At 32.2% G+C, this 25,837-nt stretch overlaps 1 protein-coding gene across 8 annotated transcripts in view; it reads left to right on the plus strand.

Moving 5' to 3' along the window:
- Positions 1-25,452, plus strand: part of LOC107521033 (sodium channel protein type 1 subunit alpha) — a 121,988-nt gene extending 96,536 nt beyond the window's left edge. For 4 of the 8 annotated variants that reach the window (XM_036236640.1, XM_016165387.2, XM_036236644.1 and 1 more), the window contains 8 exons: positions 742-915; positions 3,262-3,384; positions 11,132-11,413; positions 13,348-13,401; positions 14,953-15,090; positions 18,135-18,239; positions 19,806-20,076; positions 22,073-25,313. In XM_036236640.1, coding sequence (XP_036092533.1) covers positions 742-915; positions 3,262-3,384; positions 11,132-11,413; positions 13,348-13,401; positions 14,953-15,090; positions 18,135-18,239; positions 19,806-20,076; positions 22,073-23,250 — 2,325 coding nt within the window. In that variant the 3' untranslated portion in view covers positions 23,251-25,313. Of the gene's footprint in view, positions 1-741; positions 916-3,261; positions 3,385-11,131; positions 11,414-13,347; positions 13,402-14,952; positions 15,091-18,134; positions 18,240-19,805; positions 20,077-22,072 lie in introns of all 8 variants that reach the window. The other 4 variants (XM_036236642.1, XM_036236643.1, XM_036236639.1 and 1 more) reach the window with 2 other exon arrangements.
- Positions 25,453-25,837: the final 385 nt, after the last annotated feature.

Below are 25,837 nucleotides of genomic sequence, written 5' to 3' on the forward strand. Positions count from 1 at the left end.
GTTTCTTTAACTTAAGTTTGTAACTAAAATACAGACCTACGTTTTCCTAAATATTCCTCCGATGAAATAAATTTTCTCTGTATGCAACTTTAGACAAGAAATAGTCTTTTGTGAAAGAAATGAATGTGAGATTTAGATGTAAACTAGCAAAAAAGAGATTCGTATTAGAAGAATACATATCGCAGCCTAAATGAGAAGTAACTTTATCTTACTATCATTGTCATACATTATCTCTGCTGAGAAATATAAACTATGAACAAAGTGAAAGAAGAGGACAAATGAACCCAATTATGCAGTAAAATTGAACAATGCGATGACCAATTGCAATTTCTGCTTTGTGAAAAGTATAAGCTTCACTTTTTCTCTCTTTAGCATCCATTCTATGGCAAAAAAAAAAAGAAAGAAAGAAAGAAAAAGAAACAAAAGGAGTAAATAATTACAAGTTGGACTAGCACCATCAGTATATAATATCGAGAACTATTTCCCAATAAGTCAAATTAATTCAATAGATTTATACTTTCACTTTTTTCCTCCAGTTGTAATACCAATGGAGAGTATAACTTTCCCTTGATTCATTCAAAGATCATTGAGAGGAAATAAAGCAGCAATAGCTATTGTTCCTCTACCCTTCTATTCCAATGGGATGTCATATTTATATGAAAAAATATATATGATTTTTAAAACGTAGCTTATAAAATACAATGGTTCAAGAAAGCAAAAATGTATAACTTATCTTTATAGGCATTTGAAGATATATATATTGATCAGCGAAAGACAATTAAGACAATGTTGGAATATGCTGATAAAGTTTTCACTTACATTTTCATTTTGGAAATGCTTCTAAAATGGGTGGCATATGGCTATCAAACTTATTTCACCAATGCCTGGTGTTGGCTGGACTTCTTAATTGTCGATGTGAGTATCCTTCATATCTTTGTCTTGCATTCAAGGTAATTTGTCTTATCTATATACTAATTCCAAAATAATGAATCTCTTACCACTATGTTGTTTTGACAGGATATGCTACTTCATTTACACCAAGAATTCACTGAAGGAAAGTGTAGTTTTGTAAGAATAGGCTAATTTAGTACTGATTAAGCATTGTGGGGATGGGATTTATGGTGCTGAGCTAGGATAAAAAGCTGAAAAAAAGTAGTTTGTAGGGAAAGTGCTGAAATAGGGTATGATGTTTAAATTCCTTATATCGCGAATTAGGCAGACTTGAGTTTGAATCCCAGGCCCACCACCAGTGGCTATGTGCCAGTGAATAAGTTATTTGCCTCCCAACTCTATAAATTTTGATACTAGTACATGTGGTATTAAAGGCACATAATAAACAGTGATGATGGCGGGAGCTCCTGTTAATTTTTAAAAATTCTCTTTGATCTCAAAGTTTTCAAAGGATAGCTTTAACGAGTACATAATATAAATTATAACTTCATTATAAGAGGTCAGGTATACAGAATGTAGGAAAAAAACACTTTATTCAGTGATGAGAGTTTCCTTAGACTATAAACTAGATCTTCATCATGGACAATGCACCAAACAGCCCGTCATAGAATTTGTATACCTTATGATTAATACTTCATTTACCCTAAAACAAGTAGCTGCCCTTAACAGTCATTAAACATCATGTGCCATGTTATCAATTTGGCATCATTAGAAAAGTATGTCTAAAATATCACAGACTTTATAGGCAACAGCTTTATCCCCAAAAGATAATAATCAAGCAGGTCTATGAAGTTTTCTCATGGAAAGTATTTCTAGAGTTGAGTCTTGCATACATTATGTCTTGTTAATTCTGAAGAAAGGCAAAGCCAGAGTTATTTGAAAAGCTTAATAATGTTACTATAAAACAAATCAATTGAGAGAAAACTTCAAAGTCTTGCTTTGTCATATCATAAATAGGAAAAGTTTCTAGTATTGAAGTTTCAAGCATTAGAAGCTATATTTCGACTCCTCATAATTTTTCACACTAGATTTTAAATCTAAATATAATTCACCCTTTTGAAACTTCCTGAGCTTTACTTTTCTCTATTATGATTGTTATATATCTAAACTTTTTATTAGAAAAATGAATATTTCATTGATTGTTATACTTGGTTTTTAATAATTACTTTGGAAATATTTTAGGAAAATAAAGCTATAGATCGTTTTGTAGTTTTGCAATAATACTTTCATTTTTCAATGTTCTATTTTATTTATGTCGTAAGAATCAGTGACTCACTCTAAAAAAAGACAAAAAGAATTATAACACATCTAAAGTATTATAAAAAAAGTATACTAAATATAAGGCACTCTAATACACTTAAAAATAGAGAATTTTGCAAAAATGGTATCCAGTGTACTTGGAACTGTCCAATACTAGCCACCTTCAGATGAAAGAAATTTTAAATGTTTGGATATGGAGTTTTGCTAAATTGTTTATTTAAAGAAGTCAATACTTAACGGTTTTGTTTCTTAGTCATTGCATAGTTCATACAAATGAAGTAAATTTGTTGATTTATTTATTTGGTAAAAATTTGTTGTTTGGCCATTTTGGGCCAGGGACCATGACAGAAGCTGTAAATTAGTATAGAAAAAAATGAGGAAGGTTCATGGTGGAATTATTTCTTAGGTTATATTTATTTAAATAGAAACAGACTTTATATAAGTGAAAACATTAGGTATTAGCAAGACAAGTAAAGAAACCCCTTCCAAAAATCAGCTTCAAAATTAATATGATTTAGCACCTTAATTTCTGAGAATATCTATTGTAATTAGTTGAACATACCAACACTAAATAAAGATTTCTTGCTTTTTCTAATACAATAGCAGTTTTATATTTTATTTAGCCATGGGTAAAGCCCTAAATATAGCAGTGACTTAATAAAATAAAGAAAGGATAACCTATACCATTTACTTTGATTTTTAAATTAATTTTTGTTTTTTTTCTAACGAATAGCTCTAATAATAAATTAATGAGCAATTAATAAATTACATGATATTTGAGATTTTTTTATTCAACTAGCTTTTAATTAACATCTTGAAAGCTTTCTCGAATAAAACTGAAAATATTTCCCTAAAATTTTAAAGTGTTTACTAAAGATATGCAACCATTCATTCCTGAATAAGTATAAACAAAAATCCTATATGTGGTATTACATAGTAACTAAAATTGAATGACAACAATTCTATCTATTTATCTTCTATCTATCTATAATATATTATCTATCTATCTATCTATCTATCTATCTATCTATCTATCTATTTTTTTTGCAGGTTTCATTGGTCAGTTTAACAGCAAATGCCTTAGGTTACTCAGAACTTGGTGCCATCAAATCTCTCAGGACACTAAGAGCTCTGAGACCTCTAAGAGCCTTATCACGATTTGAAGGGATGAGGGTAAGGAAACTGAAAGAACCTGAAGTGTTGCATACAGCCAAAATTAAATTTAATTAATTTTAAAAAGGAAAACCCATGCATGCAAAGGAATGGCAAATCCTTGCAAAATTGCTACTTTATCTTTTTATCTGTTGCATATTTACTTCTAGGTGATATGCAAGAGAATTTAGGCCTCCCTTGAAATGATAAATTATCATTTATTGCTGTGCTTATTAAAATGACTTTGTTTCCTAATTCATTGTGGGAGTTTCCATATAAAACTACACAAAAAATCAAATGCACTATTAAAGTACTATGTGTAATAATATCATAATAATCAACTAAAGAGAATTTGACATCATATGTTTCTCATTTGCGATGATCTAAACTGTACGTAATGAATTTTATTGAAAATAATGTGAACCACATATGTACCTAAGGATAAGCGTAAAGGAAAAAATAAAATGTTGTTCAGAATTTTGTCTGTATAATGCCAAAGTCTGTATTATTTTAATATACTCAAGGGTAGATATTAAATATTGACTGAATTTTAAATTTTTTGGAAAAGTTATATTCAGTATAACCTCAATTTGTAACTTCAATAATCTTCTTAATTTATATAAATAGCAATAGTGACTTAAAGATTTCATATATATATATGTCTACACAATTTTTATGACAATGAAGTAAAACATTTATAGCATAATGAACACAAAACATAATTTCGACCCATTACTATTGATGATTCAAAAATTAATCATAACTTAAATCTCATTTATCAGAATCACACAGAATTTTACATTTCTTCTTCTTAGGAAATATTGTCATTCCCTATGATTCATAACAGATTAGAAATTTTGCCATTATTGACTTATTATTTTCCATGCTTTTTCAAAAACATGAAAAATTAATATATAAAACGTTTAACATAAAAGTAGTTGTTTTTTAAAAAAATCAATTTTTTTCTACAAAACCAGACACTGAACACAGTGTGATTCCAATAGAAAAACATCGCTTTCCTATTGTCTAAGGTTTAGTTTTATTTATAGAAACTAAGCTGTTTTGTAAATTTCCATTTTCATTTTCTAGGTTGTTGATAGCTGTATGTGTTCTTCTCAAACAAAATATATTATAAATATCACTTTTTCAAACATAATACTTGTCTTCAATTTCTCTAAGAAAGTTTTACTCATTAAAAACAATTTAACATGATATAGTATAGTCTTATTTTATTTCTCAGAGAAATTCATATATTTTTACTAAAATTAAAAAAAAAATTCTCTCCAGGGTATGTGAAAATTAAGTTCAGTTTCCAATTAAAATAGTACTTCTTTCTGTTTCAGATTGGCAGTTTCAGACAGGAGAAAAATATTGTTTTTATACATTCTACTTGAAAACATGTCACCTGAATCAAAGTACAGTAGTTCTTCCTTATCCGAGGTTTCACTTTCCACAATTTCAGTTACCCACAGTCAACCTCTGTCTAAAAATATTAAATGGGAACTTCTAGGAATAAACAACTCATAAGTTTTAAATTGTGTGCCATTGTGAGTAAGGTCATGAAATTCACACCATCCAGCTCCGACCCACCCAGGACATGAACCATCTCTCTGAAGAGGGATATAGTCATTTTGCCATCTTGGTATTAAATTAACTATCATATTATCACTGTACTTTGCTCAGGTAACTTTTATTTTATTTAATAATGGCCCCAAAGCACAAGAATAGTGAAAAGAGAGGTATTTTGAAAGTACAATAAAATATTTTGGAAAAGAGAGACCACAGTCACATAATTTTCATAATATGTTGTTATAATTGTTCTATATTATTAGTTATTGTTACTTTATCTTTATCATCGGAACGTATGTATAGGAACAAACAGTATACATAGAGTTTGGTACTGTTCATGGCTTCAGGCGTCCACTGGGAGTCGTAGAATGTATTTCCTGTAGATAAGAAGGGACTGCTGTAATACATTTTAAAAGTCTCCTAAAATCTGAAGAATGCTAAGCATGAGGCCATTAGAAACATTTCAAAATTGACCATGAGTCAATTGGCCATATACTCCTATATTTAACACTTTATTTTCATAACAAAGTTCGTCCTGTAGGTTTACATTTAGTATTTACAAAAAATAACTTTATAATTATTTATCAGTAATGCTTTTTATATTATAAAGAGGTTAATTTTTGAAACTTAGAGTTTTAAAGCCATAAACTCCTTTTAAATGCTGATAGGAGATGAGCTAATCATTTGCATTAACTGATTCGTAAATATAGTTCCTTGCCTCATAATGACAACATATACACAACCCTAAAATGGCTGATCATTTCAACGTGTGTTTGGCATTGTAGAGACAAAATAACCTGAATATTGATTCCATTTTCTGTGTTTCTGGTGTTTGAATTTTTTGACTTTGTAAAATATGTAATCATGGATGATGGTGAGATGGAGATAATAATGATTATAATTGGGAAGTGAGATTTGAATATATTCAGAAACTCTCATTTTATTCTTTTCTCCAGCAGTATAAAATCACAGTAGCTGTATAAAAGCGTAAATCAGGCATTCGTTTTATTTTTATTGTTTTGTCATGTTTTCAAAGCATGTGCTTTAATGCGACATTACCAAATAAAGCATGTTTTACAATGCTTGATAGGAAGTTAGAAAGTAATAAATTATCATCACGTTGCACTTTATGTTTTGCATGTTTTATGCACATTCTGGCTGACAGCTTTTTAAAATTTATTGTATTTCAAATTTCCAGTCCAAATTTTTCAACTTGTAAAATTGAACTGAGTGAATTGATGTCGTGACTATCTAGAGTAAAATAAAATTTGTACTTAAATTGGTATTTTTAACTTCCTAATCTAGGAAATCATAAAGACCTTTTTCAAAAGAACTCAAGGCTTGATTGATAGGGAAACAGACAGAGAGCATCATATACAAAAAGTAACACCAAATGTTCTGTCATATCAGATTTCTAACTATTAACAAACTATATATTTCTATTTTATATAGGATAATCTTGCTCCAACTTGGATGGGGTGGAGCGCTGGTTCCTCCCCTCAGCCCTTTATTATGGGTACTGTATTACCCCTTTTGCTACCTTTCATCCTTTCGCTGTGACTTTGTATAGTGGGATGAGGGAGGGGTTGGGAAGGGGACTATTGTACCACAGTAGGCAAAATACAGTATTTAGATTCTAATCCCCTTATTTTTAACTGTCTTGAATTATCTTTTGAGAAAAATACCTTTGTGAATTTACTCTCTGTGGATTTAAACCCCAACTCTTGATATCATTAAGTTTCCTGAATACGATTAAGTTATTTATATACTGATTTATCCATTGACTGGGAGTTTGATTGGTAATAATGGGGAACTTTGATTTAGAATGATTGGGTGAAAATATTAACTTGTCAAGTTGATGATACTGTTTGAGGCATAAAAAACCCTTGTCATTTTCTACATTGGTACGAGTCCTGAAAATTGCCAATGAAATATCAGTAGTTGATTCTTTGCCTTGTTGATATATGTGGGCAGATAGATGCTAGGGTACAATATTTCTGGATTCATAAGACTGGTATTGACTGTGTGACCATTCTTATTTTTTATTAAGTGTAAGTTTATAGGGGTTATTTTCAAAATGTACCAATATAAAAATGTATCGAGAAAGAGTTGAGTAAGCACATAATTTATGTTTAAATGCAAAAAAAAAAAAAAGTTAATATAAAACGACTCATTTGAATTACCCAGACTGGAACACCCAACTGGAAATAAAACAAAAGCATCTTATTATGTGTATTAAGATAGTATTTAATGCATAAACTCACTTCTTAGAATAAGTCACTCCCAACTAACTTCTTAGTATCTTAGATGATATCACGGTGAAAACATAAATCTACATTTGATTTTTGAAATTCAGAAATAATGTGAAAGAAGGAGAGTTTTTATTTTTGAGGGAGAAAAAAAGTTGAAATTTTTATCTGGATAATTGATGTATCATATCTTTCAAAAATAATTACCTTAAACCTCACAACACAAACATAATTATTAGATTTTTTTAGAAGATTCTATTATTCTTCTTAATACTTAATGTGTGATTTCTACTTTGCTTACTTTTAATTTTTATACATATAGTTTTTTCTGTATTTCAATTAGAGAAACATTAGAATCTATTGATTCGAAGTTCAAAAACAGTTTGTTCAGATGAGATCATTTCTGCATGTATCAAAATTCCTTGCATTAATTTACATATGTAATTTTCGATTCCTCATTTTGTGCTGATTGAATCAAAAGTGTAGATAATGAACGAGAAACAAAAAGAGTTCCTATTAGAATTATTTGTGTTAGAGTAGAGAAATTCTATTTGATGACACTTTACAAAACGTTTCTGAGAAAAAGCAACCTCTAGTATTAATTCATTAAGATAGTTCCTTTATTAAACATCTCCTTTTTTGCAGCCTGAAACCTCAATCTGTTCTTTGCAATTTATTCAGGCCAGTTCTGCCTAGGGCCTTCACCACGTGGGAACCAATTACTGTAGCTCCCTGGAGGCTGAAACGAGTTAATACACTTCCCTTGGTGCTGAATCAAGGAATGGCTTTGGGCTCCTGGGAAAAAAACAGTCCTTTCCTTGATTCTTCATTGCTTAATTTAATAAAAATTTTAAATATTAATGAGCCTTTGTATAGTAAATTCCCTAATACTATGTGAAATGATTTCCAAAATAGTTTTTTTTTTTATCTTCATAAAAATAAACCTTTTCTGTGGGCCAAATGTATATCAACACTGTAATTATACTCTGAAAGGCACTGCTGTAGGGCATTTCCATCGTGCATTCCATAGGGTTAATTTTAATAGCCAAATAAATCCCCTTTTCATAGAAAACCTCTCAGACCTGTTAGCTAATCCCCATTTTTTTGTGTGTGCCCAGCTCTTCATTCTCATTCCATATCCAGAAATAACATTTTAAAATTATGTTTTGATCAATAAATACTAAGCTAATCTTTACTTCATACATTCATTCATTCAATAAACATTTTTATATTTTTCTATTAACTACTGGGTTAGATTCCTATATTCAAGGCACAGTAGGCCATAGAGAATTCACAAATATATATTACATCTTAAATTGGAAAAAGAAAAAGCTTATTATCTTTGAGGATAACAGGAATGTAATGAACTCTACTACAAAGCAATACAAGTACCAGAGAAGTGTGAACAACGCTAAGGAAATTAGTGCAATTCAGTGGAAAGAGTACTACATGCTACTTTTAGTCTTCTTTCTGAACTTAACCTATCTTAGCCTCATTCTCCTCATTTGCCAAATGAGGACACAATACTAAATTATCTCTATGGTTTTGTCCAGCACTGGAATTCTGATTCTTGGATCAAAAGAGGAAACATTCATCTTTGTTTTGGAGGCTAAACTGAAGGAGTGAAGTTAGGCTCCATGAAAAAGGTGCTGCTTGAACTAAAGCAGGTGCTGCTTATGAGATAAAGGTGGTGCTTGTGAGAAGAAAGAGTGTTTCAGAAAGGGAGCCGCTGGACAAGGAATTTCAAAGGAAATTCTAGGGTAATTATATTAGCATGTGGTAATTATATTAGTTGGGTTTTCATGAAGGGTAGGTGACTAGAGAATTTAAAACTGGAAAGGTAGATTGTGGAGTGATTTGAATATCAAGATAAGAAAAAATATCTGATAATGACTGGGAGCCGTTGGGGAAGATTAATTCATCTTACATGGATCAAAGGAGAGAGAAACTTAGAAGATTCTACCAGTAGTGCAAGTATGAGCTAATAGAGGCCAGAACTAGGATGGCAAAGATGAAAATGGAAAAGAAATGACACAGGTGAGAAAGATTTTGAAGAAAGAAGTGTGAGACCTACAGATTGATGTGAGAAGAAATGTAAGAAATAGTTATAGGTAACCAGTGCTCTGCTCATGCTCTAAATTGGCTGTTGTGGGAAAAATGTGCATTTTAACATGTACTCTGTAAACACAACAGAAATAGCCTTTTTATCTAAATGATAGGCAAACTATTCAGAAAAGGAGAAAAATAAATAATAACTTGATTTCAGCTTTCAAATTTTTAATCCAAGAGAAAAATTAAGTGTATCCACACATTTAAAATGAAGTATAAAATAAATATTTCTTCAATCAATTGTATTAATACAGATGACCGAGTGAGATCAGGTTAAGTGCCGTGTGTCAGCTTGGTAGGATAACTCAACCAACTTAATTTTCTCATGCTCATTCCCCCACCTTTGTCATTAGTAGTTTTATAATTTCCTTTGGCCAATTTATCACACTGTTTTGTAACCCAGGAAGGCCTAGAATTCTTTACATACTTTAAGCGATGCTCAAAAGCAAATGGAATTCACTTATGTATTTGTTTTTTTCAGACAGGCAGTCAAAAAACTTTGTTCTAAAAACACAGTGAGACATGGCTCCATAGTGTAGCAGTTAGCGTGTCTGCTTTACACACAGAAGGTCCTGGGTTCATGGTCCAGTGGATCCATAGTCCATGGTCTACGGCCATGCCACCCTGAACAAGCCTGATATCTGATCTTGGAACCTAAGCAGGGCTGGCCTGGTTAGTGCTTGGATGAGAGACCACCTAGGAAGACCAGATGCTGTAGGCATAAATAATAATAAATAATAATTAATTAAAGAAATAAAATACAAAAATATGCTGATATCAAATGACAAATAGAAGACATTTTGATGCTTGTTGTTTACTTTGGGGCAGACTGACAAGAAAAATAGGTAGAATTAACTTAGCTATGAAAGTTCAAGTCTGACGCCTCATATGCCACTTATGAACATTTTAGGGCCTATCTTATTTTCTCTCTTAGCTACTCACGTGCAGCTCCAATGGGATTCGTAGAGGCAGAAGCAAGGATGGCCTTTTCTACAGAGTAGCCAAATATGAAAACCCAGATTTTTAATTTATGATCCAGCAATAAAAATAAGGGGAAAATACCCATACTTCTATAGCAAAAGAGTAGATAATTATTTAGCACAGAACTTGATGTAATCACATCAGATTTGGGAACTATATATGACATCCCTCCTCTTCTTATTTTCCTAAGAAACTGATTTCTATTATGTTTCATTTAAAATAAGTTTATCGAATTAAACTCAGTAAATGAAACAACTGACATGACTGGAGCTTGAAATAAACGATGTGATGATCTAATAAAATACGTAATGCTAAATTGTCTTGCTTCTTATGCAAAAAATGTTAGTCATAGTAATGCATGAATAATTAAGGACAAAATTATGTTAGGTATTTAATAATATTTTTATATTTATACATCTTAATTTTTAAAGTATATTGGTCAAATCAATTTGTCCAAATATTTTAGCTTTGTTCTTTAATATATTGCATTTATTAAATGAGTTAATCTGTATTAGGATTTCCTACTTCTCTTTTTTTTCTAATAAACAACACATATTCTGACTTCCTCTGGCAGCAAATTTCTCTGATTTTTCTTTTTCTTTTGAGTACTTCCTCCTCTTTATTTTTAAACTTTTTTTATTGTTATTTCTTTGTCATATTGTCTACATTTGTTTCCCTAAATGTATTGCTTAAGGAAGAATGGATTTCATTTTAAGATTTTGTTTTTACTTTGCTTTTAAATATCTTAATTTAAATGCCAATAGTGAAAAAATTAGGAGGACTAAAGGTTACTAGGGGAATGTCTTATCTTTTTTAACCAACAAAAATTCTGACTTTTCTTTTTTCCATTTGTGTATTAGGTGGTTGTGAATGCCCTTTTAGGAGCAATTCCATCCATCATGAATGTGCTTCTGGTTTGTCTTATATTTTGGCTAATTTTCAGCATCATGGGCGTAAATTTGTTTGCTGGCAAATTCTACCACTGTATTAACACCACAAATGGTGAAATGTTTGAAATCAGCGATGTGAATAATCATTCTGATTGCCTAAACCTAATAGAAAGAAATGAAACTGCTCGATGGAAAAATGTGAAAGTAAATTTTGATAATGTAGGATTTGGGTATCTCTCTTTGCTTCAAGTTGTAAGTAAACAGTCTTTTCTTTGAAATTTGTTGATTGTTTGGAATAATAAAAAAAAAAGTAATAACCTACATCTATTATTTGATTACTAAGAAGAAGGTTTATATTTCTTTTTTCTAATTTTGATGTATTAGTACCAGTTTATGAGCCAACATGGGTGGAAATTACAGTAATTTAAGCAGTGCAGACATAGTTGATAGTGGCCAGATATTTCTGTTCCTTCTGAAGCTCTTTTTCTCTTTTTTCTTATTGTTTTCTCATCCAGTATGAAAAAAAAGTTGATTAATATATCAATAAGTTTATTATTTTTTCTATTGCAATTGAAAAGCTCATTTCACAGATGGATTACACCACCACACTCCCCAAAAGCACATAGACTTAACATACCCGATTGGGGATAATATTTAGGTTTTAGGATCAGACCCTCATAGTGAAGTGGAAGTGATACCAGGTAATGCCTGGACACAGAAATGAAACACGAGCAGCTGCTGTCTCATCTCAAATGAAATTTTGGTACAATTACTTAAGCCCGTTTTATCTAAATAGTCATATTTTCACTCCTTAGTCTCTAAGACTAATTTACACAAAAGAAAAATAGTTCAAAATTTATAAAAACACAGAAAACGGTAGTCCTCTGAACATTTTCATATGATGTTGCTTTTAGCTAAAGCTGCATCACAACAAAGCAGTGGATAAAAATAGAATTTGGATAGTTCAAAAAACATTATAAAAATACTGCTCTATTTTGGCTGCTGAAACTCTACTTTAAAATAAAAAAAAGGTTGTATATGTTCTTTCTTTATAATCCTACAGAGTTCTTAGGGCAGAAACCTATTTCTTTTCCCCAGGCTATGACTTCAATTGTTCGACCAGGAGACTAACCAAGCAAACAAACCTACACTAGTCAAAACTCTCTTTCAGAGGTGTCTATACAATTTATTCCTTTACACATTCTTCCCACCTTCTTATTGGAAATTCTCATTTCTCTTGTGGATGTTTCTGACTTACACTGAATGCCAATGACACATTCAACATTTCCTTCTCTGATAAACTAATGTCTTCTATTTTCTAGCTAAGAATTCTTCATCCCTGCCATCACATCCACCCTTACTTGTCTTTCTTCCTACGACATCCACCAATTCACAAGCGTTAGTGTTATAAAATACGTGTATGCAAGGGCTACAAATATCAAAAGCTTTGTTAGACCTGCTCACTAGCTAAGGAATAACACTCCTAGGCCTATAGGACTCAAAATTCACATCCTAGGACAAATAACAAATTACTGTAAATCATTAGACAGAATCCTTCTTGAATGCCAGTGTCCAGGGTACTATTTCCACTTTTCTTACCCATATTAACTCAGCCTCATAAAAAATTACAGAGAACAGTAGAATATAGGATTATTTCTGGATGTTATACTTCAAAATTCTTAAAAGGATAGTTCCAACTCTGATTTTTATGTGTAACTGTGAACCTTGAAGTGTTAGAATCCAGACAAATCGTAAACTTAATCAAATCATTTTGATTACCTCGCGGATAGATTTCATCAGATATCATCAGTTCCAAATTTTAATTGTTTTGTTACTACACATATTGCCAAATGTGTTGACATTTGTATAGCTTTCTGAAAGTATTCCACCATATTTTGATAGCACTTTAAACTACATGATTTCATTAACTTTAAAGAATAGAGAAGTACTTGTGAGTTGTTCATCAAGCAGGAGGTTATATCAAATGACCATTTTGTTCATTACGTATTATAGAAATGAGAAGCTTTACTAAAATTTTGTGTTGGTCCAAAATTCACGTAAAATTTGTTTTTAAAAGTCTTTTGAAATGTTCCTTTTAAAATATATATATGTGTAAGAATATTTATTAAACATCAGGTCTGAATAATTTTTACTGCAAAGTAAAGTAGGCATGTCCTTTTTAATAGGCCACATTTAAGGGATGGATGGATATAATGTATGCAGCAGTTGATTCTAGAAATGTAAGTATTTCCTACATCTTGTCTTTTTATATATTGGTTAGGTGCTAAAATTAATTCAACAGAGAATAGCAGCTGAAAGAAATGATAAATGATTCTGCAATGATTTAAAAAATAAAGGAAAAAATATGACTCAAATTAATATTCAATTATACCAGTGTTTATCAGAAAGATCTTACAAAGATAAAACAAATTATTCTGGAAGTCAAACTAAAGTGACACATTCATATATTTAATAACTAACAAATATCTGTCTATTAAATATTTTCTATTTTCTATTTTGTTTCTTTTTTATCTACTAATTATATAATCAGTAATAATTTCAGCATGCAGGGGCAAGTGTGAAAAAATATATGATTACCACTAGTAATTGAAATGTATTGTTACTTTTCATATTAGACAGTATGAAAAGACAGTATGTTGTCCAGGCAGACTTGGATTTCTGGAACGGCCTCTTTCAAATTCATTATTTCATATGATTTTAGCATCCATAAATTTCCTAAAGCCTTTACCAATTCTGTTATCACTTCTACGGCCAACGGTTATCTTTAAATTTATATCACAAAATTAAGACCTACTTTGTATGATTTCTACTACAACAGTTCTTTCAAGCTTCAAGAAGAGAACTGAAATTCATGTTCATTCTAACTCTGTTCTGCAAAACTTTGTAAAATTTAGTATTTTCTATCAACCTTCCTCTTTCCATTTCGAAGCCCAATTCATTTAATTTGTCATCATAAAAAAATAACCTCTGTCCCTATGATCTTTAAACTAACCAAGAAAGAGAAGAGCTCACTTTTCTCTTTCTTGATATGCAATCCTATCAGTGACTTTATTTTTATGTTGAGCACCCTCCTGATATCCTCCAGAATTGTGTTACTTTACTTTGTTATTTGTTTCGTATTGTGTGTTTGGTTGGTTTTTAACTCTATTGTCTTTAAAAGAACATAATTCTATTAAAGAACTATATAATGACTCTATTACCCTTTTACTAAGTAGAAAGTGATAGTTCCATGCTAATTTACTATATGTACAATCTAGAGAATAAATTAACAATTAAAGATTTGTAAGATGGAGTGTCCAGTTACATGTATTCAATCTGAAAAATTCAGTGAATGTCGTAATGTTAAAAATATGATGCCAAACAACTAAATTAATAACTCAATTCTCCTTTGCTGGACAAATTCATGTGTGCACAAATGGTTGTTTCCAAACAGTCTATACATATTTATTGAAGTAAAAATTTTTCACTAATAATTTTAAAATTATTAAAATTCAGTACTTTAAAAAATTTGCCAAATTTTACACATTACTGTCCAAATAGCAAGGTATTAGTTGTATTTATAAAAATAGATTCTAAAGCACCATATTTTTTACATGAAAATTTCCTTAAAGGTTACTTTCAGAAATCTTTTTTGCAGACAATTCAGAGAAAAAAGAAAAGTATTGCTTTTGTATTGCTAGGCATTTTATTTTTTATTCTCATGAAAAGCACCAATAACTTTCAGTATCAAAATGTTTTGTGATATTTTACAAAATATTCTCCTTTGGTAGGTGGAACTCCAACCTAAGTATGAAGAAAATTTATACATGTATCTTTACTTTGTCATTTTCATCATCTTTGGATCCTTCTTCACCTTGAACCTGTTTATTGGTGTCATCATAGATAATTTCAACCAGCAAAAAAAGAAGATAAGTATTTAATATTTTCTTTCCCACTAAGATAATAAAATTATTGGATGTGTTCTTGCCACCAAATAGTACTTTAATTCAGAAACCAAATTAGTGTATATTTTGAAATCTCTTTTTGCATTCTCCCCTTCTGCCATCCACTACCCACCCATCTGTTTTGGAGTATAAAAAGCTGAGAATGCTTATGTTCCATATTCCTGTGCATAGGGTCACAAAGCCTCTTTCCTCTCTTATTTTTTTATTTAAATTAGGAACCATGTTTTCTGTCTTTCGAAAGAAAATAATCGGAAAAGAACCAGAAAAGAAAGCAATCATATGCCCCTTTCCCAAAATCAACTGTTTTACCCTTAAACTCCCCTCTTTAAAATAAATCATCCAGCTAAAACTGTTGGAATATTTGCACCAAGTTAGGCATAAGATAGATATATTCTTCTAATGTTTCTTTCCACATTTTTTTCCTTCACTGGTTCTTTTTGTATATTTCCACTTCATTCTTCCTGATATTTAATTATAAACTACTAGTTCTTGTCTTGAATTAAGCAACTCTTTATTTTATTATCATTTATAAAGCCCATTTTATCATTTAAAATAAATATACACATTATAAAAATATAGAAAATAAAGAAATACTACTTAAGAGTAACTATTACTCACATTTATGTTTTTCTGTTCAAGCATTCTCTAAACATATTCTTGTTATTGAAATTATTTTCTGTAATTATAAACTCTCCTTTTGACTTAACATAAGTATTTTTCCATTTTCTTAAGCCTTCATATGTACATTATCATAATTTACTTAACCATTTTGCAATTGATTGGTGATTTAGGTTGTTTCTAATCTTTAATGATTTAAGTAATGTCTTATCAAAGGTCTTTGTGCCAAAAAAAAAAAGAAAGAAAGAAAGAATTTTTAATTATTTATTTGAGATAAATTCCCAGAGTAAAGTATTTTGTTTCTGCAAAATGTTTCCACTCATTCTGCCAGTAACAGTGTATGGATATGGTCAGGTCACTGTTTCACCAGCATCAAACATTTCTTATTTCATCTCATTTGCTCAGTGTATTTTCTTAATAATGAATGCTTTTGTTGTATGAAACTCTTTCATCATAGAATATTACTTCCCCTATCCCGTTTTATTAGTAGTAGTAGTATTCGGTAGTCAATATCAGGCTGCTTTGCTTCATTTGTTAGCCTGAGTTCCAATCTTCTGTACCTACTCACCTATCACATACCTGTCATACTTATGATCTCTGACTTGTCCCATAACTCTTCTACCAACTCGTCCAGTTTTCTTTCCATCATTTGTACTGATTCTTGACAGAGGAAAAGTGCTTTTTATATGTACTTGAAACCATCTTGTACTATACACACTCTAACTCATTGCTACATTTGAATTTTTAAAAATCATCTTTAACTTTAGAAAGGCAGTATGTATAGTGTAAGGAACCAAGTATTTAGTGCCTCAGTGAACTAAATTTTACCACTCCCTGAGTATATGGTCTTGGCTAAAATGCTAATTGTTCAATTTCTGGGCTTTTCATTTGTTTGTGTGTTTGTTTTATTAAATTTATTGGGGTGACATTGGTTAATAAAATTATATTTCAAGTGTACAATTAAATAATACATATGTATGTATACTGCAGTGTGAATTCGCAACCCAAAGTTAAATTTCCTTCATCACCATATATTTGACTCCTTTACCCTTACCTACCTTTCTCACCTTCCCTCTGGTAACCACTAAATTGTTGTCCATGTCCATGAATTTGTCTGTCTTGTTCGTTTGTTGCTTTTAGTTTTATATGCCACATATAAGCGAAATCATATGATTTTCAACTTTTTGTCTGACTTGTTTCACTTAGCATGATAATCTCAAGTTCTGTCCATGTGGTTGCAAATGGCAGTATTTCACCTTTTCTTATGGCTGAGTAATAAACCATTGTATATCTGTACCACATCTTCTTTATCCAAGCATCTACCTAAGGGCACATCAGTTGTTGCCATGTCTTGGCCACTGTAAATAATGCTGCTATGAACATCGGGGTACATATATCTTTACGGATAATGTTTTCAAATTTGGGGATAGATACCCAGAAGAGAGATTCCTGGGTCATAAGGTCATTCTATTATTAATTTTTTGAGGAAAGTCCATATTGTTTTTCTTAGTGGCTGTATCAATTTATACTCCCACCAGAAGTGTATAAGGGTTCCTATTTCCCCACCTCTATGATACTTGTTATTATTTGTCCTATTGATGATAGTCATTCTAACAGATGTGAGGTAGTGTTTCACTGAGGTTTTGATTTGCATTTTTTTAATAGCTAGTGAAGTTGAGAATCTTTTCATATGTCTGTTGGCTAGTTGTATGACTTCTTGGGAGAAGTGTATGTTCAGGTTCTCTGCCCATTTTTTAATTGGATTCTTTTGTTTTTTCATTGTTGAGTTGTATGAGTTCTTTGTATATTTTGGATTTTAGCCCCTTATCAAAGGCATATCTTCCCCAATTCAGTTGGTTGCCTCTTTGTCTTGTTGATAGTTTCTTTTGCTGTGCAGAAGCTTTTCAGTTTGATATGGTCCCATTTGTTTGTTTGTTTTTTTAACATACTTCCTTTGACTTTGAGGTCAAATTCATAAAATCCTTTCTAAATCCAAGGTCCATGAGTTTAGTACCTATATTTTTTTCTATGCAATTTATTGTTTCAGTTCTTATATTTAAGTCTTTGATCCATTTCAAGTTAATTTTGGTGTATAATGACAGACTGGTTTCATTCTTTTGCATGTGGCTTCAGTTTATGTGTTTTTTTCCCTCTGTAAAATGACATGGAAAATAACAAAATCAATTTTGGATAATTGTGAGAATCAAATAATATTCTAAGCACCTAAAAAGTACTTTAAATTTTTCAAATTTAAAATTCCAGGCACGATTATTTTAACTGGTTGAATGTTGCATTTTTTTAACTGTTCCTTTTCTATTTTAAGTTTAACATTGGAAAATTATATGCAGAGGGACACAGTTTTAACTAGTTTTGATTTTTCTTTTCTATACTTTGGAGGTCAAGACATCTTTATGACAGAAGAACAGAAGAAATACTATAATGCAATGAAAAAATTAGGATCGAAAAAGCCACAAAAGCCTATACCTCGACCAGGAGTAAGAAATACCAAATGATATGGGGAAAAAATGTACAAAAACAAAAACTTGCATGGGTTTCCTTACAGAAGAGATAGCAGCTAACATTTCCAGCAGCAAAGATCTCTTCCACCTTTAGGGCATCATTAATTAATATCTTTTATGGTAATGGTAAAAATTGTTCAAAAAGAGAAAGAATAAAAAAGAGAGAGAGAGAGAAACAGAAAATGCACCCTTAATTCAAAGGATTTAGAATCATACGACTAGAATCTAAACTAAGTGTCAAAATACATATTAATCAATGTGACATGCACAAGAAGAAGATCATATAATTTCAGAGTAGTTACTAAATAATGTCATAGAGAGGAGCAAACCCTTGGGTAGAGTTAAAATACATGCAATTTTCTGCTAGATTATCAAGTCTGATGAAGTGTTGAGGGAATACCTCACTTTCATTTTATTTTTCATTGAAGGTAATAAGTATTTTAGAGGAGGAAAGGATTCTAGTATCTACTATTCATGTATATGACTGTAAAGTTAGAAATTACTAATGCCTACATAAGTCAGAGTCAAATATAATTCATGATGACAAGTAATGTTCTCATGCTTCCAAGATGAAACAACCAAACAACTACTGTGAAATGGAGAAATCTTATCCCACACCATTCTGGCTTTTGTGATGAAGATATGTGAAATTAAAATAAGTTCTGGGGTGCACTGGGGAACAAAATTTTAGTGAGCATTCATATTATGCTAGCCAACAGTTACCTTCTTGAGAATGATGAGTAATATATACTTTCTTTTGTTAGGCCTTAACAATGGAAGTAGAAATGAGTTAACTATGTGTAGGAAAATGTAAGACAGATGATATTTCAGAGTTCCTCAGTAGCCTAGGGAAATGAGCCAGACAATGGCCCGCAGTGACTGACAGTGGCAGAACTGGAGAGCAGAACCACAGATCAGTGATAAGAATGTGAATTTTTGATATCAAAGCATAAGGAATGTCATCCTTATCTGGTTACCCCTGTGTAGCCTCAATCAGCTTTCTGTGTCTGTCAATGTCAGCAAAGACTATTTGGTGGGAGAACATTAGTACTGCCAAACATAAGCTTTAAATGTATAATATTAAAGGTGTGTCCCAGAAATTCCAAGTTCCCTAAACAGTTCTTGGAAAATAAGATAAATGGAATGTCAATAGATACTGCATTTTGAAATAGCTGCATGGTCCAATTGATTGTGGGACATTTTAGTAAAACAAAATAAGCAGGTTTCTTAACTTCTCACACTCTTAACATGTTAGTACACATTTTGTGCCTCTGAGAGAAGTATATCAGGATGAAATGTTGCTCATAAGAAATTTCCTTTTGACAAGTAATTGTTATTCTGTGGAATACATATTGGTACATAGAAATTTAGATAACTAAATTCAAAAAATTAATGTGCTATAAACCATCTTTTACAAAATTCAGGGCTACTGGTTACTATGTATAATACTAGAAAGGCAATTAATGCAGAAAGTACTTATATAGACATTAATGTGCACAGGAAAACTCCTCTGTTGCTAAAAGCATTTCTGTTTCTCTACAGAACAAATTTCAAGGAATGGTCTTTGACTTTGTAACCAGACAAGTTTTTGACATAAGCATCATGATTCTTATCTGTCTCAACATGGTCACAATGATGGTAGAAACAGATGACCAGAGTGAATATGTAACTAACATTTTGTCACGCATCAACCTGGTGTTCATTGTGCTTTTCACTGGAGAGTGTGTGCTGAAGCTCATCTCCCTCCGCCATTATTATTTTACCATAGGCTGGAATATTTTTGATTTTGTGGTTGTCATTCTCTCCATTGTAGGTAAGAAGTATTTAAAATCTCTTAAGTTCAGCTCAGTAAAATTAAATGTGGAAACAATCGAGTTTAAATTAGAGATCATCCCATCACTCAAAGATAACCACTGTGGCAATTTTAATATATTTCATAAAGGTATGTTTGTTTTTTCTTCCAAAATGAGGCTCCTGATGCATATACATACATATGATATTCTATCTTATTTGATCCATTTTGGACACTAGGTTCATTATTATTTCAATATAGTAAAATTTCATTAGTTTGAATTAGAAATGTGCTATTAATTAAGATAAAAATATTTTTGAAATGTTGAGATAGAAAAGCCTATACAATATTTAGATATCTCTATTGAAAAAAAGGACTAGAAATTTAGTCTGGTATTTAGGAAGTACATTGCATCAGAGATATGGATAAAGAATCATCGGCATGTAGATAAAAGTGGAAGTTGATGTAAGATAAGGGGAAGCATAGAGTGGGAAGAGAATAAAGATAAGAATGAAATGTTAGCAAATGCAGATGGTAAAGTTTTTAAGGGAACCAGGTAGAGATTTTCTAGGTTACCTTGAAATAGGTTGATAGTAATGGTGCATAAGAAAAGTGAAGTCAGTCCTACACTTCAAAACCTAGAATGTACAATGGATCATGTGAACAATAGCTCATCACACTAAAGATACAACTCTAGCTGCAGTGGAGAAAAAGTCTATGTATGGGCTTTAAGTATGCATTCTTTCTTAAATCATATGATATGACTGAATCAGTATTTTACCATTTAATATGGGGTACCTCTATTGGACAGGTTTTCATGTCATTCCCCCTCTCCGATAAGTTGGTCTTATATCCAACTCATATGTTGTATGTAGCCTTTGATTCCTACAATAATCCGTGGTATAATCAGTTGTGGACAGGATACTAAAGTCGTATTCTCCTCTCTTCTCTCTCTGTCTCTCTCTCTCTTTCATACACACACACACACACACACACACACACACACACACAATTATGTGGGCTTATTTATCCATTACAGAATGAGACAGTGTAACTCAAAGGCACTTGATTTCTTGAGCTCCTCTTCAGTACAATATTATTTCATGATTTAAAAGGCTAATGCTGAAAGAAGCTTAAAAGAAGAAGACTGAGAGACCAATGTCAAACACAGGAGATCAAAAAGAGCATCAACCTTGAATCCTTTTAAAGATGCATCAGAGCATATGTAAATAAATACTACAACTATTACAGAGGAAGCTAAAGAAAGCATCAAGTTCTTGGAGAGATGAAAATAGCATCAAAAACTACAGATACTTTTAGCTGGCTAAGGCTGAAAAGAGGACATGTGATTTGGCAATTTCAGAAAAAAATTTAAGCTAAAAATAGCCTATAAACAACTCTCAAAAGCAGAAAGTACTGTAAAATTTTTATTGAACTGAATATTGTCTTAGCTCAGACTACCATAAGAAATTACCATAGAATGGGTAGCTTAAACGACAGAAGTTTATTTCCTCAAAGTTCTGGAGGCTATAGTCCAAGATAAGATCAAGGTGCCAGCATAGTGTGTTTTTGATGAGAGCTCTCTTTCTAAATTGTAGAAAGCCACCTTCTCACTATGTCCTCACATGGCTGGGCAGGTGGGGGAGTGGAAAGAAAGACAGCAAGCTCTCTAGTGTCTTTTCTTATAAAGCCACTAATCCCATCATGAGGGCCCTACTCACATGATCTCATCTTAGCCTAATTATTTCCAAAAGGCTCTATCTCCAATTACCATCACATTGTGGGGAGGAAGGGGTTTAAGGCTTTTAACATCTGAATTTGGGGTGGACAAAATTCAGTCTATAGCAAATATTGAGTTAATTTAATATTTAACATAAATTAATATATGTATGTCAAATTTAAGATTATGTAACCAAATTTCAATACTATATTCAATTGGGAGCCTGGATAGAAACTCAAGTATTGTTTTAATTGATAACTTCTTCACTGGTTGGCATTCTCATTTTTTTGTCCATAGGCATGTTTCTGGCTGAGCTGATAGAAAAATACTTTGTGTCCCCTACCTTGTTCCGTGTGATCCGTCTTGCCAGGATCGGCCGAATCCTACGTCTGATCAAAGGGGCAAAGGGGATCCGCACGCTGCTCTTTGCCCTGATGATGTCCCTTCCCGCGTTGTTTAACATCGGCCTCCTGCTCTTCCTGGTCATGTTCATCTACGCCATCTTTGGAATGTCCAACTTTGCCTATGTTAAGAGGGAAGTTGGAATTGATGACATGTTCAACTTTGAAACTTTTGGCAACAGCATGATCTGCCTGTTCCAGATTACCACCTCTGCTGGCTGGGATGGATTGCTGGCACCTATTCTTAATAGTGGACCACCTGACTGTGATCCTAATAAAGTTAATCCTGGAAGCTCAGTTAAAGGAGACTGTGGGAACCCATCTGTTGGGATTTTCTTTTTTGTCAGTTACATCATCATATCATTTCTAGTTGTGGTGAACATGTACATCGCTGTCATCCTGGAGAACTTCAGTGTTGCTACCGAAGAAAGTGCAGAGCCCCTGAGTGAGGATGACTTTGAGATGTTCTATGAGGTTTGGGAGAAGTTTGATCCTGATGCGACGCAGTTCATGGAATTTGAAAAACTGTCTCAGTTTGCAGCTGCTCTTGAACCTCCTCTCAATTTGCCACAACCAAACAAACTGCAGCTCATTGCCATGGATTTGCCCATGGTAAGTGGTGACCGGATCCACTGTCTTGACATCCTGTTTGCTTTTACTAAACGGGTTCTGGGGGAAAGTGGAGAGATGGATGCTCTCCGAATACAGATGGAAGAGCGATTCATGGCTTCCAACCCATCAAAGGTCTCCTATCAGCCAATTACTACGACTTTAAAACGAAAACAAGAGGAGGTGTCTGCTGTTATTATTCAGCGTGCTTACAGGCGCCACCTCTTAAAGCGAACTGTAAAACAAGCTTCATTTATATATAATAAAAATAAAATCAAAGGTGGGACGAATCTTCTTGTAAAAGAAGACATGTTAATTGACAGAATAAATGAAAACTCTATTACAGAAAAAACTGATCTGACCATGTCCACAGCAGCTTGTCCACCCTCCTATGATCGGGTAACAAAGCCAATTGTGGAAAAACACGAGCAAGAAGGCAAAGATGAAAAAGCCAAAGGGAAATAAATGAAAACAAATAAAAATAATCGGGTAACTAATTGTTTACAGCCTGTGCAGGTGATGTATTTTTGTCAACAGGACTCCTTTAGGAGGTCAATGCCAAACTGACTGTTTTTACACAAATCTACTTAAGGTCAGTGCCTACAATAAGACAGTGACCCCTTGTCAGAAAACTGTGACTCTGTGTAAAGGGGAGATGACCTTGACAGGAGGTTACTGTTCTCACTACCAGCTGACACTGCTGAAGACGAGACAAAATGGCTACTCAGTTCAAAGGAGTGCAAACCTATCATCTGGGGGTCGATTAACATGAAACACTTTAGTGTAGTAATTGTATTCACTCTTTGCATTTCAACTGCCACATTTGTCACATTTTTACAAAATCTGTTAGTGGATTCATCTTTTTTTTAAATCCATATGTTATTTATTATATGTGACTATTTTTGTAAATGGGGTTTCTGTTGGGAAATACACTAAAGGACCTCTTTAACAGGTATGCCATAGGGGGTAATGGCAATCACATGGCCCTCTCATCTGCACAAAGATGTGGTTTGCATGAGATCATGCTACACTTAGAGATCATGCATGAAAAAAAAGTTATAAGGAAAACAATGAGTTCTTAAATTACATCCATGTTTCTGGGAAGTGTAATTAGGTGATAGTTGGAGGTGCTTTGCTCATCTTGTTTTGTCAAATCTAGTCCCTAGACCAAGTACATCATTTGGGTGGGAAGGCAGGCCATTAAATTAGCAGGCGCAAACTTCATTCAAATGTCTAAAGTCATAAATACTGTTTCTGTTTATTGTATTAAAAAACTAACTAATGAGCACTGCTTCCCCTTGAAGACTGAATTGACGAAAAACTCTTTATAAATTTCTGTTTAATCCTGCACTTTGTTTAGCCATCTTCAGCTCAGCAAGATCAACACTGTATATGTTAATGAAATGCTATTTCTTATGTAAATAGTCATTTTACCCTGTGGTGCATGTTTGAGCAAACAAATAATGACCTAAGCACAGTATTTATTGCATCAAATATGTACCACAAGAAATGTAGAGTGCAAGCTTTACACAGGTAATATAATGTATTCTGTACCATTATAGATAGTTTGGATGCTATCAATGCATGTTTATATCACCATGCTGCTGTATCTGGTTTCTCCCACTGCTCAGAATCTCATTTATGAGAAACCATATGTCAGTGGTAAAGTCAAGGAAATTGTTCAACAGACTTCATTTCTTTAAGTCATTAAGCAATAGTTTGCAGCACTTTAATAGCTTTTTGGTTATTTTTAAATTTTAAGTGGATAACATATGGTGTATAGCCAGATTGTACAGACATGTTTAAAAAAAACAAACAAACACTGCTTAACCAGTTAAAAATGTGTTTAGAATTTTATAAGCAAATATAAATACTGTAAAAAAAAAAGTCATTTTATTTTATTTTTCAGCATTATGTACATAAATATGAAGAGGAAATTATCTTCAGGTTGATATCACAATCACTTTTCTTACTTTCTGTCCATAGTCTTTTTCATGGGAAAAAATTTACTAAATAAGAAATGAAAATAAGACTGGGTAGTTGTAGATATCTGCTTTTTTATTACATTTGCTAATTTTAGATTATTTCATAATTTTAAGGGGCAAAGAAGGTTCACAATTAACACACAAATTAAGCTTTGCAGTTGTAAAAGGATATAAAGTTTTATTTACATTTTTGGTAGTGCCTGCACTAACTTATTGAAAGTAGTGTTTAGTTTTCATTTTTGTTCTTTTTTTTTCTAACTTCCATTTATGTTTTCATTTATTTGGAGTCATGCTGCTCTAGATTGCTCTAAATATGATGGGGGTTTCACATTTTTTTCCCCACAAGAACAGAAAGTAGTGAACTTGTATAGTCAATTACATCAAGATATTTTGTGTTTCTTACAGAAGCAAACCATAGGCTCCTCTTTTTCTTAAAACTTAGATAAACTGTGTTTGTGAACTGCATGCTGGAAAATGCTACTATTACCCTAAATGATGCTAACCAACATTAAAAATGTTCAAAACTAATAAAGATTACATTTTTATTTTATCGGTTGCCTGGTTACTTTTTGTTAAAAGTGTTTTATAACAAGATGAAGATATTTTTTATTCTATAAACTCGGGGGGAGGGGTTCTAAACACATACACACACACACACACACACACACACACACACACGAATGGGTCTACCTGGGCTTACAAGAAGGTGTGTCTTTTTAAGAGAAGGAACTGATGTCAGAGCATAAGCTGGTGGTTCCAGGAGGAAAAGTATGGAAACCCAAGCAATGATGGATGGCCACTTGAGGTATAAAAAGAAGCCCTTAAATCTGTATTCAAACATAAAAGCTGCTATGTATGAGTTGGATATTTTGTTTATACCTCCAGAACCATGCTTTTCCATGCTTCTCTACCCTACTCTGTGTGAAGGTAATTATATGTATTGCATCAGTCTCACTGATAAATCTGTTGCTCTCTACCTCCCAATTATTTTGGCCAAAGGAAAGTACTAGGAGGAAAGTACCGTCAGGGAAGTACCAGCGAGAAAAGAGAGAATTGAGTATTTACTC

This window comes from Rousettus aegyptiacus, unplaced genomic scaffold (assembly GCF_014176215.1).
Source record: "Rousettus aegyptiacus isolate mRouAeg1 unplaced genomic scaffold, mRouAeg1.p scaffold_m13_p_2, whole genome shotgun sequence".
Taxonomy (NCBI): domain Eukaryota; kingdom Metazoa; phylum Chordata; class Mammalia; order Chiroptera; family Pteropodidae; genus Rousettus; species Rousettus aegyptiacus.